Consider the following 14,580-nt stretch of genomic DNA (forward strand, 5'->3'; position numbering starts at 1 on the left):
TACAATTGAATAAAGATTTTTTTAATCATTTGAAATAATATATCATTACATAAAATAAGTAAATGCATGTAACATGTGATTATTTTAATATCTTTCTTTACACACCATACGGCACATATACGCACATATACGCACGCGAGCGCACATGCGTTACATACACGAATACACACCATGCGTACGTCATCACCACATTCAACATAACAAATAAATTTGCACATTCGAAGACATTTCAATCTTCTAATAATTTCTCGCTCATTTCTTATACATTTGGTGTATACACGCTAGACTTTGGCGAAACAGAGTATCCCGAGCAACAACGACATTAAATTCCGTGCAAAAATATACGCGAATTTGATGGAAAAAAAAAACGTCGATATTGAATACATACGAATGGGAAGCCTGCCCGAGAATATAATCATCGTTATCGACTCGTTTTGCTCTACCACTATCTTATTTTACTTTATTTCACGAGGGTAATACCCGAAAGGTGAGCAAGTATTCTTCTCTGCATTAACTTAATGCTTTTGTCGTTATTCTTTGTTATAAAAACGTGTAAGTACACTCTTCCTAAAATTGTTTAACTAAAAATTTAAGCGTATTTGAACAAAACAAACTATCATTATTTACAAAAAAAAGTAAAATAGGAACAACTATGCATTTGTCGTGAGAATAGTATGAAAAGAAAAAATGTTCCTTCTTTATATCTCACTTCATCTACTATTTGCAATTTGCACTTATATGCGTTTTTATATCGGATCATATTCTTTCAACTCCAAATCGATTATCAATTGTTGAAAAATGAAGCAACAAGAGTGAGAAAGACAAGAATTGGTAGAGTGTACATAAGAAAGAAACGAAGAGAAGAAAGAAAAGATAGTGGAGGGGAGAGAAAGAAAGAGAGAGAGAGAGAAATGGAGAATTAGAAACCTAAACGTTTTAAATTGTTTCGCGTTGCACTACCACCGATTCTTGACTTTTCACCTTGCCAGCTTTTACTTTTGTTCCGAAATTGTCTAAGATCAGCTTGATTATCAGGATGTCTCATCGGTCGATAACCCTGTGGCGTACATAACGCCTTTTGTTCCTTGTAAAACTTCTCGTATCCACCGTGCAAAAGATAAACTTCTGGGTAATAAAGAGCTGGATAATGTTCTTTATTACGTTGCCGATCCAAACTACGCAAAAATCGTGAAAGATTCGGGCCACGTTCCCACGAAAATTCACAATGAAACACTAAAATACTTCTTTTATTTGTATCTGGTTGAATTTCAGGCCTATTTGTCAACGGATTTAAAAGTATTTGCTCAATAAGATCTTTGCTATAAAGATTCAAAGCGCCTTGAATATGGCCAGCATCGAATTCGTATGGATAACGACAATCTACTATTTTAAATGAACCAATTCGATCACTAAATTCCCCATGTATTAAGGCAGCTAAAGTATCGACGGAAATCGATTTCAAGTCTTCGTGGTGACCGACAGCCAATGGTAGAACACACGGTTTGCTAAAATCTCCTGTGAGATCAGCGTCGGTAATACTACGATGAATGGCCGATTTAATGTGCGCATGCGTTTCATCTTCTGACTTTACTTCCGTCTCTGTTTCCGATTCCATTTCTACATCTACTTCTATATTTGTTGTCTCTATTGCTGTTGACATCACTGATTCCGAAGAGGAGAAATTTCTTTGCACGTATTTCACATCAAATGCCATCCCTTCGGTTATATCGCATTCCTTTGCAATATCGTTATAACTGCTTGACATTCGTGATTTTTTTATTAATTTTGGACTATCGTTAATTGGTGGATCTGGCCGTTTAAACGTTCGAACGAATAATGGAGAATTATTCTCGACTCCACAATTCGCAATAGCGTTCCTATCAACAAAATCAGAAGAAATTCGTCTACGACGGATCATCGGCATCGTCGACGCCAATGGGCTAGTATCCTCAAAACCTGGATTTACAGTGGATGAACTTGCATTTGGAGAACGAAATAAACAAGAACGTACTTTCGAAAGAGATGAATTTCTCCGGTCTTCTTGTCTTTCATCTTGCAATAACAATGAACGTCTAAAACCGCTTGCACCATTGTTGGTACGTGGAAATTCGGGTGTACTCGGATTTGAGTCAGAGATCATGGTTTCATTTTCTACATCACAACTTACAATATCGCCGCAAAGAAGAGTTGAAATACCGTTCGGTAATTCCGTCGTACCGTCGGAATTCTCATCTATCAACTCATTGAATCCATCATCCATACTCTCGTAACCAGATGAAAGACTTCGAAATAATGATGGTCGCGCAATTCGTGCTCGTTGTGGCGATGATCGTATCGGGGATTCCATTGGACTCCGGCATTCAGACATTCGACGAGGGGCAACAGCAAGAGGCTCCACAAATCGAAACCTATCTCGTTTTGACTTTTCTTCCTTTTCAAGAAAACTTGCTTCATATCCGCTATCTTGACTGTTAGGATCCCAATCTTCTAACGGATGACGGGGCCTTTTTACACCGATAATCTATTATAAACAAGATTATTAATTAGATTAGAATATTGACCATGCTTTCCGATTTTTATCAAATACTATCAAATTAATTTTAATTATTCGTTGATATTCAAAATGATCGTTTGAGTTACATTATTTTATTTTTTTAAATTTAGATCAAAATGATAAAATATTGTTAAGAAGAAAGAAAAATTAATAATGCAAAAGAATATTATTGTCATGAATTCTATATACATTATAAATATTTTAAACGTATTCAAAATACTGCACCGATAAATTAATAATGCAAGAATTAGTATATCATTTTGTATTAATGTAACGAAATAAAAGATAATATTTTACGTTTTCTCAAAATTTAATGAAAAAAATATTTATGTAAAATTAATAAAAATAAAGAAAAAAATGAAAAGAAAAAAAATTATATATATAATATATGTGTACCTTTTGTGGGCTAGCACTCGATGTATGCGATATGCAAGCGACGCTACTATTTTCTTTATCGAAAGATGGCGATACCGGTTCTGGACTGGAAAAGCAACGCGAACCCATGCCAAGTAGTCGTCGTGCTTTTGGTTTAGATTTTACCGTTTCATCCGTATTTTTAATTTTAAAAGCATTCTTAAAGAGCCTGTAAAGAATTAATACATACATATACAGATATATTTTTTGTACACAATATAAAAGAAAATAATATCGGCTTAACGATAATAACCTAACCTCAATATCTACAGTACACAAAAATAAGCATTCGTGGTTTGTTACAATTAGAAAATTAACATTTCACGAAGTGAAAAAAATTATACACACATCAATTTCACTGAATTTATTTTTAGAAACCTTGTCACCAACATTTTTTGAAACGAAATGGTATTTACTTATCAATAGAACGACGATATCCATGCTTTGCCTCGAAACTGATCATTTTATTGTTCTCTCTTATTTATTACCGTTACACTAATTTAATATTTTACAGACGTATATGTGCCTCGTATAGCTAAATTGTACGATATACAAAAAAGCACATTATTGTCTTATTATTCACATTGTTGTCGTTTTATTAACAAACACTGTTTATACAGTTACCGCCAAAATGCCTACATCTTAGACGAGAAAGTTATGGAATAACGCGAGCGCGCCAATAATGTGCGCTTGCGCACATGTAGCATATGTATTTAACAAGCGCGTAAATATTCTAATTTCTGTGACAACGTATTTATTTAACCGTAATTGAATTTATAAATAAAATAAATTTAGAAATTATCATTCAGTCTGTCATTAATTTAAAAATGAAAGACAATCTATTTGATTTTAATAAAATTATATTAATATAATTTTGTAACACGAGTATAAAATGAATTACTAACAAATAAGAATTACAAGAAATGTATAAAATTAAGATTAAAATTTTGACACGAAGAATATTTATTTTTTTTTTATCTCACTGAAATTTATATCTGTACGTATACGAGTATGTCAAAAAAAAAAGTTGTTATGTACAAAAAAGATTGTTTCAATCATTTTAATCGTGTCTAATTAAAAAAAAAAAATTGTTGTTATGATACATACCTCGTACATTGGCAAACATCGCACGAATCCATAACACTTTCCCAATACATCACACTTGGAAAGAAACAATGAGATCACGCATGAAACGAATTGATCGAAAAAAATATTTATATACACACAAAGCACACTGTGACCGTACAAAATGATCGTATTTATCATCAACAAAAGAAATGACGGTGTACAGAGGCTTGGGCGATAACTCGCCACACGTCACACCAAGCACTACTGAAGATCGATATACCAATGAACACCGCAAGAGTCGCGTATTAACTGGTTGGCGTGGCGGGAAGGACTGTCTTTATACGAGCTAGTCTCGCGTGGTGGGGGGAAAGGGCCGACCAATCCGTAACTGGGAAAGGGCCCGCCTAAATCTTCTCAGGGCGTGTAGGGAGAACGGAACGCGGAATCCACTCTTTAAGGCAACCGCTATGGGGGGCCCTTTTCTGCCTCTTTGCCGCCGTGTTTCGTTACATCCGCCTGTTCATTTGTTCGATCGTTCGCCGATATATTTACCGGCCGCTAAATATATATGAAACATATCAAAAGCAATCACATCTCTTCCTTCGATTCACAACATTTACCTCGAATTTAAGTCTCAATTTCTAGTCCTGACTAAATATTTCATCGATAAAATCCTATATGCCCCTATTTCATTTTTTCGCATTGCCATCTCTTCGGATAAATATATTAATTTGTTTTAAAGATTTTAAATAAATACCTCATTGAAATCATTCATCATCGAATTATACGATATTATTATTATTATTAAGAAAAGTCTCCGTTTTTCGACAAAAAAAATTATTTCGAAAAATCATTATCATTATTTCAAAAAATGTCAAAACTAATAATTACACATCCATATATTACATTTAAAAAAGAAACGGAAAGAAGGAAGAAGAAAATGCACGAAAATGAAAAAGAAGAAGAAGAAGAAGAAAAGGAGAGGAAGAAGAAGAAAGGAAACGTTTAAATCGCTTCTTTTTCTCTCTTCTGTTTCTCGCGCTCATAGTCATGAGTACATATACACATACTCGGTCATTCACTGGCTAGCTTACTTTCGATACCAGGCCGGAAAAGGTTGCCGACCGTAGGAGCTGTTGCTCACATTGAAAGGGCCTGTTCTCATCTCTCTCTCGTTACCACAATGCTCCCTTTCCTGTCGACTGATGCACCGACCATTCCGAAGGATGCAGCTCTTAGCAGGTACAGCTCGGTCCGTTTTTTTCATTCTACCGATCACAATGCTTCACCTGATCTTCGATACCACCCTCACATTCTTCAAAGATTTTCACACGGCAGGTACCCCGTAAGATTCAAATGCGTTCGGAATCCGTGTATCTCGCCCACGCACGCGAATAAACGTCTTATTAAATTTCACGAAACGATACGGAAAACAAATGTAACAACAACAATGAAACCTTACACGAAAATATAAACGTGATAATAATAATAATAATAATAAGTAACGAATACGAAAATTAAAAAAAAAAAAAAAACATAAATAAACAGTAAACAGGTATTGTTCGACTTTACATATATATATATATATATATCAAGTCATCGACATCGTGTCACAGGTGTTGGCTGACATTTTAATGCAAATGAATTTACAATGATACTCTGCGTGTTTTATCTAGTTGGCGAAAAAAATAAAAAGAAATTCGGAAGATGGATGCGGGGAAGAGATGAAATGAGGGTGAACAAGGGAGTAACGGAATATAAGGGAATATAACGAACCATCGGTTTGCTCCCAGTAGTCATAAATGTGAAGATTATTCGTTATAAGGCATCGAACGCGGGTAACGCACTGCACGACCATGGGGGTAGCTCAGCTGCTTACTTTGCCATATATTGGGGGTTGCAGAGGCACCCCTCGCGTACAGCTGGCTGATCATGCACCTTATTCGTCATCGCGCCACGTTATACACCACCTTCAGAGACAATTCTTTAATCCAAGTTACGTGTCGTATAATCGGTTTTACCGGTTTAACTATCAATATTAACTATCTCCACGTACAAATTATATATGCCGAATATTTATTTCGTTATTGCTACTTTTACTAAATATTTCGCTTTATTAAATCTATCTCTAAATTTTACGAATATTTCGAAATGTATTGAAAATATTATAAAGAGGAAAATTCCAAAAATTCCATTAAAGAGCGATATTATCCCAGTTGTAGAGATTTAAAAGAAAACTTATATTACTTGTTTTGGAAAAATTTTGCCAAGACAATTTTGACAAAAGAAAAGAACTATTTCAGGAAGCTGGTATAATTATTGTGAAGTCGTAAAGTCACCGGTTAAAAGGCACGGATTATAACGTGTAAAAGTAATCTTTACAAAATTCACAGGTATATTTACGAGGATCTTTACAATAATACAAAGAAAAGAAATAAAAATATGATTTTCACGACTGATTTACGATCATTTTCAGGACGACTCTTTTAATTTTTACCACTTTATTTACAAAAATAAAAATATTCCATCCGCAAAATTCCATCCAATTTTTATCAACAAATTGATATGCCGTATGAGCGAGAGAATCTAACAAGATATCTAACAATCAATATCTAACATGAATTACAGTTACACCGCCATTTTTCGCGGACAGCGGTTTGAATGCAAGGAACAAAAGGAATAAAAATATGATTTTCAGTACGACTGATTTACGACCGTTTTCGCGACGACCCTTTTAATTTTTACCACTTTATTTACAAAAATAAAAATATTCCATCCGCAAAATTCCATCCAATTTTTATCAACAAATTGATATGCCGTATGAGCGAGAGATCTAACATGAATTACAGTTACACCGCCATTTTTCGCGGACAGCGGTTTGAATGCAAGGAACAAAAGGAATAAAAATATGATTTTCAGTACGACTGATTTACGACCGTTTTCGCGACGACCCTTTTAATTTTTACCACTTTATTTACAAAAATAAAAATATTCCATCCGCAAAATTCCATGCAATTTTTATCAACAAATTGATATGCCGTGTGGGCGAGAGAGCATCTAACACGAATTACAGTTACACCGCCACTTTTCGCGGACAGCGAACGGTTTGAACGTATAACGGACTAACGAAGGGAATTGGGAAGTTGGAATCGGGCAAACGCCCGGCTCCCTACGACTTTGATTTTTCTATAAGAAGGAGTGCAGATGGTCGTATCCATTGTGATGGTTGGCACGTGCCAACCATGGGTACCTCGATGGTGCACCACTAAGTGCATATACACGTGTACATGTAACAGACACTGCTCGTACGAGTGTTGCTCGTACGTGTTGCGTTGTTCGTATGTGCGCACATGCCACGTTCAAAATACGATCGCGTACACGTGGTACATCCACGGGTCGGTGGAACGTACATTTCTATAGAATCGCGCACTCCCCATTGACGTTTTATTGACGATGCATATCAGTAAGGAAACTTAGGTAGTCAGTTACGTAATAGGTAACGGGAATGGCAAACATTTAAACTCATCGTTCGCCTTACATCTTCGTTCCTGTTGAATATATATATATATATATATATTTCTTTTTCAAATGTGTTTTCGAATTGTTAAACAAATTTATATGCGACAGAATAAAATCTGAATTTTATTGTAAAAATTTCTTTACAAATTCTTTAATATATATATATATATATATATATATATATGTAATTGCTGACGATTATTCTTAGTAATCCATATATTCCTAATCCCTCTCAGGTTTTAAAACGCTTATTCCTTTACGACTCTCTCCAGGTCCGTGTAATATATTCCTGAATATTTACGAAACGAAAATTTTAAGCTGGATTAAAAATAATAAAACGAAGATACAATTTCGCGATGTGAAGATAACGGTGAGAAAGAAAAAAGTAGCAAGGATAACCTCACTCCAGACATACTCTACCCTAAACGGGATCATCATCTGTTCTCGAAGGGCGTACGTAGAGGAGAAGTCCGCTTCTTCTGCTATTCTTGCCCGATATAAGCAGCCGTCGCAGATGCAGCGGCAAAGATCGAAATTCGCAATACGCTGAGAAACATCGGAGGAAGAAAAAGGAAAGGAGGGAAGGGCGAAGGAAAGAAGAGGAGGGTAGAAATGGAGAAAAACTGCCCCGGACCCCTCGCTAACAGCTATCAAAAGTCCCCTCCCTTTGGTTGGATAGATGAAAACGAAGGGAAGTTACAGAAAAAATAATCACCCTGGGAAGTGAAGGATCATAGGGAACGAGGAGGACGAGAGGAGTAGACGTGGAGACGAGGAGAGGAGGATGAGAGGAAGAGAGGAGGAGACAGGATGAAGAAGACAGGTAAGTGTGTACGCGAGGCAAATGAGCGAGGGGCAGGGTACAAGGAGAGAAGGGGGCGCGGAAAGGAATTCGAAATGAGAAATGACATCAAAATTGAAACGATATCTCGCAAGGTGAAATTTGTTTGCGAATCGTCGGAGTCAATCTTTATTTACGCGATAAACGGGATGGATAAATAAGATTTTTACAACGATACAATAACGGTGCAGGCCGTAAGAAGGGATAAATTGGAGCAATTCGATCGAGGAATTTGAGAAAGGAAATTAAAAGAAAAAAAATCGAAAATCGATATCTCGCAAGGTGAAATTTGTTTACGGATCCCCGAGTTATTCGCGATAAATAGCATAGATAATGGATTTTTATAACGATTTTATGGCTCTGAGGTGAGAATAAATGGAGCAGTTGTTGAATAGAAGGAAATATTTGGAAAGTGGAATTTATTTGCAATTCTCAGGCCACGATATTCCAAGACAGACCGTATAATGATAATGATTTTTACAGCAATTCTAGGCGTAGCCAAGGACAAAAAATGGGGCGGGTATCCTCCCTAGCGCGTGATATTTTACACACTCTTACTTGGTATATGTGTATACGTACGTGAAAAATATTAAAATCAGTTTTTTTTTTCATATTGAAATTGCAAAATTTAATCGTCAAGCGAAAGGTGAAGGTCGATTCTCTTTACGATGTACTTCGATTTATTATATTATGTGTTCCGTTTATTAGGTAGATATTGTTAATGCACCCATTGGAAAAAGATAAATGTATCGGATTTTCTAGTCTGAATTCATGAAAGGGAAATTTCTCCTAATGTTTCCTACCAGATGTTAAACAAAGTACTAGTGATTTGTTAATGATTGTGCTAGGTATTGATAATTTTTATTACAGGGATTAAAAAATATTTTCCCCAATTGACTGAACATAACAAATAGAACATGACCGGTCCAATATAATATAAAGTAGCTACGTATACCTGTTCCGAAACCCTTTTTGAATAGTTCAATTTCTCGTTCGCTTGGTAAGACAGTTTGCGCTCGGAATTATTGATTTTCCAATAATCCGAACGAAAATTCCAAGTCGAAATCAATTTTACAATTTTCATCGTTAATATTATTCGTTTACTATTATCCTTTACTTTTGCAAATAAAATAAAATATATTACAGATATGTATTAATAACATCTTGGATAAAAAAAGTGACTGACATAGAGATAGATCTGAAACGGAGGCACGGGATGAATAGCATTAAAACCGTAAACGGCATAAAGTTTCCGAGAACGGACAGTCGGTAAATCAAGACCTTAGAACACGGCCAACTCTTATCGACGTTCAACCGCAACCGAAATATCGCAACGATATCTCGCTCTCTTTTTCCTCGTTTCGCTCGTCCGTTGCTTTTATCACCCAATCATCTGTCTCCCTCTCTCTCTCCTTCTCTCTCCCCCACTCCGGCCCTGCCTCTCTTCCTCTACTTACACGCTTATTCGCTACATCCTTCTTCTCTGGTCTATCTTTTTTAACGTTATCAAGAATCTCGCCGATGCTGAACCGGTATCCAGACGTGAGAAGTAAGCACGTATGAGAGAAAAAGGAAGTGGGAGAGAAGGTTTGCAGGAAAAAAATTAAAACAAACATCGCATAATAATAATAATAGAGGAACGTACGCTCGAACAATCGTGTAACGCACACGGGGTAATTGATATACCGACCGAAACTGTCGTTTCGCGACATCATTGATTATTTACGTACGAGTGAAGCTCGTGTAACAGCTGCACCCGTACGTATATACCATATCGCAAGAGCAAGCGGTATTAGACAATACGCTTACCAATACAGTGCCCTCATGGGGGAGGCAGAAAGTGTTATATGGGGGCGTGTAACGCTTCCTACTCCAATGCCAAAATTCGAATGAACCGATTTCCTTCCTGCATAGAATCGATATGCAAAAGAAGAAGAGGAAGAGAAAAGAGAAAGAAAGAAAAGCTTTCAACGAACTTGGCCGCGCGTTTACATATCTCGCGTTTATATTCGAGCGATCGACGAATGAGCATCGTCTCTCCCCTGCGTCCACATTCCACGTGTTTCCCGGTTCACCATCGGTCTTCTCGCTCTCCCCATCCGGTCCCCAAAACTTTCTCACCAGCTGTTTTTGGTGAACGGCACGCATTGCAAATAAAAATAAGACGAAACGTAACAAAAAGCGTACACGAACGCGAGTACTTAAAGCGAGTTTCGTCGATTCCTTTGACAGTTAACCGATTTCTCTTCCGTGTCCCTTCTGGAATTTCCATCCACGAATAAGATACGACTAATTCCACTTTGCCGCGAATTTGTAAAGCGGTTCGCGAGATATGTGTATCGTTCGAGAGAGGAGAGAGAGAGAGAAGGAAAAAAAAGGCGAGATGAGAAACGAAACGAAAAAGAACTATGGTCGAACGGCGTAGACGGTCAAAGCGGCGGCGAGACGATGAGTTTCTCCTCGTCCCGCACGCAGGAAGGTTGCCGTTCCCAGGCCGGGAGACTCTTCTCCGTCCACCCAGAGAGGAATTTAAATCTCAACGGTCGGTCGTGGTCTTTCATAGTGGGGAGAGGCGACACCGCTGAGGTTCGCGACGGTGCGCGGGAACCAGAAGAAGAAAAGAGAAAAAGAGAGGGCCGACGGTAGGGGGGCGCGCGCCCGTTCTCGTGTGTTCCTGTGCGTCTGTGCGGCCGAGAGAGGGGTGCAACCGTGGCGTGGAGACGGGAGAGGAGAGGAGAAGAGAAGAGAAGAAGGAAAATGAGAGAGAGAGAGAGGAGAGGAGAGAACAACCACCCATGGAACTGTTTTGCCGCGTCTCGATCTCGGGATCCAGACTTGCTCTCGTTCCCGTTCTCGTTCCTCGGTGTCGGCTTCGACAACCCCACGACACGACTTCGGCTTCAACCCCAGGGAAAAAGAAACTTAACATTGAACCGACCGACCATCCGATGGATACCAATGCACGAGGTATATACGTGTATGAAGAGGCGACGAGAGAAGCGGAGGCACGGGGATCAGCGGATCCGGGAACGGGAATAGGGGCCAGGGGACATGGAGACAGGAATGCCAGTTAAGGGAGAAGACTACTAAACGAGAGGATAAGAAATATTGGAGAAACGGAGAAGTTAACTCGTGGATATTAACGTTCCGAGAAGAAGGACGAGGAGGAAAAGGGGAAGGGAAAGCGCGGCACACTTGTTTACAAACAATAAAGCGAAGACGGCGAAGGATCGATGCACACGTTTTGCGAATCCGTGCGAGAATATCGAAGGAGAACGATCCCGTAATTCGATTTGTTTCGAGTAGCGAGTATCGAGGAGCGATCGAGAAAATTTATTGATATATATTCCAGTACATTGTAGCCTATTTTCCATAAAAAGGGAAACGAGCTGTGTATCGGGTTGATCCGATCTCTTGAACCCCGTGGTTTAGATCGTAAACCACATTTGAATGTAAATTTACATCATACGCCTACGTAAGCACGTTCCATTTGAATATTTCGTTTATTCGAGATGTGGAATGTTTCCCTGTTGGCCGTGCGCTTAATAACACGGTTGGCATTATACGACCCCTGCTAATGGTTCAATTTCTTTAGGCCGCTTCTAATATATGCCAGCTTTTCTAACATTCCGACAAAGCAATTTACCACCCATATACCGTGCGAGACCAACACCACGGAAGCTTAAAACCTTCTTTAATATCTCCCACCAGTTTATCCATTCCTGGCTTTGCTTCTTCTCTCTTCCGCCGCTTCAACCGTTTAGTTTCTTTCAAACCGACAACGATAGTTCTCTTGGACCCGTTCTTTGCTGTTCTCGTAAACCGACCTTCCTAGAAAGATGTCCTTTGCTCTTTTCCGATATACATACTACCTCTACTACTAGTCCTCGCGTATCCGTCCACGGATCTCAAGTACTTCGAATTGAAAAACTTTTCGCACGAGCAAAGAGGAGGGAATTAAAAACGAAATAAAGAAGGAAGACATTCCTTCCTTTTTTCTTCTCCTTCTTCTTCTTCCTCTTCTTCCTCTCCAGATTCGTTGAAGGAATCGAGCGTCTCAAGGGTGAAAATTTGACACGTTGATGTTGTTTATCCCTAAGGTAAGTTTCTCACGCTAGCTCAGTTGCCATGAGAGAATGCGAGAGACCGCGGCGTTCGAAGGCCGCTGATTCCAATTGTTCGTTTTGCGCATCGTACAAAACCGCCTCTACTAGAACGTTCAGATCTCAATGCATCGATTCGCAAATGAATTTTATTGAAACCGATTACGTTCGGTATTCGGTAATCGCAGATAAAATATTGCGTGAGTTTTCTGGACGCTTATGTAAGAGACGCTTCAGTTGGTTGATTGGTGTGCGAACGAGAGACAGACGGAAGGAGGGAGGGAGGAGGAGGAGGAGGAGGAGGAGGAGGAGGAGGGGAGATAGAGAAGGGGAAGCGAGAATAGCGGGTGAAAGAAGGCGTAATGTAGGAGGGAAAGAAAAAAAATGGTTGGAAGGGCGCTGTTGCTGGGGGCAAAATCCACCGTTACCGAGTAGAGTTGAAACGCTTTGAAAAAGTAACGGATAAATGGAGAACTAAGGTGGCAAGAGGATATATGCGGTAAGAGAGAAGAAACGAAACGGGGGAAGAGGAAGAAGGAGCGCGAAGAGAAACGAAGAGAGAGAGAGGAACGATGAGTTAGAAGGGAGAAGGATGGAAGAGTTAAGTGAAGATTGGTGGGTGGGGTGGATGTGATAGAAGAAAGAAAGGAGGAAGGGAGAAGGGAAAGAGATACGAAAAGAGAGAAAAAGAGAGGAACGAAAAGAGTATTTGAGAGAGGGGGGCGCGAGAAGCGTGGAAGATGAGGCGGATGAAGTGACGGGATGATGGGGAGACAAGTGTGGGTAGTCATGCAGGCATGCAGACAAACAGCCGCGTAACCGAGTGAATACCGGGGAAAGAAGTTGAAAGGAGGAAGGAAGAAGTTGCACAACGGTTAACCGACGCGACGCGCGCGCATCTTCGATATCAATGATCATTAACTCGGTTTTTAAACGAAACAGAATGAAAAGAGGAAAAAAAAAAAAAAAGAGAAGGAGGGAAAAATCGTTTTGAGACGAATAAATATGTGAGAAGAGAGGTATAACAAATTCATATATGAAATTCATCTCTTTAAACGAGCCGTCGAGGCGTGCATCCGATTTCTTTCTTTCCACGACCGGCTAGCTCTCGGCTTTGGTCCAGCTCCAGCTTGTAGGTTACCTCCGCTGTGCAGCTACCTGTGCGGGAGTGAATCGAACAAGTACGAATAACAACCTGCTCCCCACTACTTGTTCAGAAAGAAGCTATGTGTACACACACGGATAACAGCTCTTTCCCTTTGATCTCGAATTACAAAAGACACCCTGTGACGCGCAACGTACTCGCTAATTCGCGTGCTTGCGTAATTATTCGTGCAGGATACACCTGCTTCGAATACAAAGATTTATCGCTTTTTTAATCCAACTAGCTTTCCATTCGAATCTTACGAATTTTTTCTAGAAACAGTAACGATTTCCATTCGTTTATAGCGCTAAATAAATATATTGCAATTTTTAAATTTCAATCAAAATATCGTTTATCATCGGCATTTCGCTCCTTGCGAGTTCAAAAGTTTTATCTTCGAAAAAAATAAAAAAAAAAAAAAAAAGAAGAGAAAAAAGAACGAAAAAATTTCTCGTTTCGTAATATCGTACCTTCACCGAAAATACATAAATTAAACGAGAACGAATAAAAAATCTATCAATTTCGCGAAAATGTTCGAAACCGTCAACACTCTCTGTTGGTTTCCCTCCAAAACCGGTCAGCTGATGGTATTTGCCCGACCAGCTGAAGGGACGGCTGTCAAGGGTAGGCAGACTCGGCCATTTTTAAATCCCTCATAGCCGCCGATTTAAAAGACCAAGCTTGCTTTCTGCCGCGCGTCGGCCTATTCGCCCGGGCCCCAGCCCTAGCCCCAGCCCGGCACTCAGCCTTCGGCCTGATCCTCACCCCCCGGCCCACCAACTTCTCCACCATGCCCCCCGCGCCGTTTAGCTTTCCGACCACGTAGCATCGTCTCGTTTCGTCTCAGTCTCGTCTCGTCTCATCTTGTCTCATCTTATCTCCTCACCTCCTACCTACCCGCGTCACAAACACAATTTCGTTCCCTTTACGCTCATAC

The 14,580-nt window shown here is 39.2% G+C and overlaps 1 protein-coding gene across 5 annotated transcripts in view; it reads right to left on the reverse strand.

Annotated features, from left to right (window-relative positions):
• LOC108000908 (M-phase inducer phosphatase-like) overlaps positions 1-14,580 on the reverse strand; it is a 22,053-nt gene continuing 7,473 nt past the window's right edge. For 2 of the 5 annotated variants that reach the window (XM_062086004.1, XM_017061600.3), the window contains 2 exons: positions 2,951-3,137; positions 1-2,521 (listed from right to left, as the gene is read on the reverse strand). In XM_062086004.1, the coding sequence (XP_061941988.1) occupies positions 920-2,521; positions 2,951-3,137 (1,789 nt within the window). In that variant the 3' untranslated portion in view covers positions 1-919. The other 3 variants (XM_017061610.3, XM_017061619.3, XM_028668216.2) reach the window with 3 other exon arrangements.

The sequence above is a fragment of the Apis cerana genome, linkage group LG15 (assembly GCF_029169275.1).
Source record: "Apis cerana isolate GH-2021 linkage group LG15, AcerK_1.0, whole genome shotgun sequence".
In the NCBI taxonomy this organism is placed as follows: Eukaryota; Metazoa; Arthropoda; class Insecta; order Hymenoptera; family Apidae; genus Apis; species Apis cerana.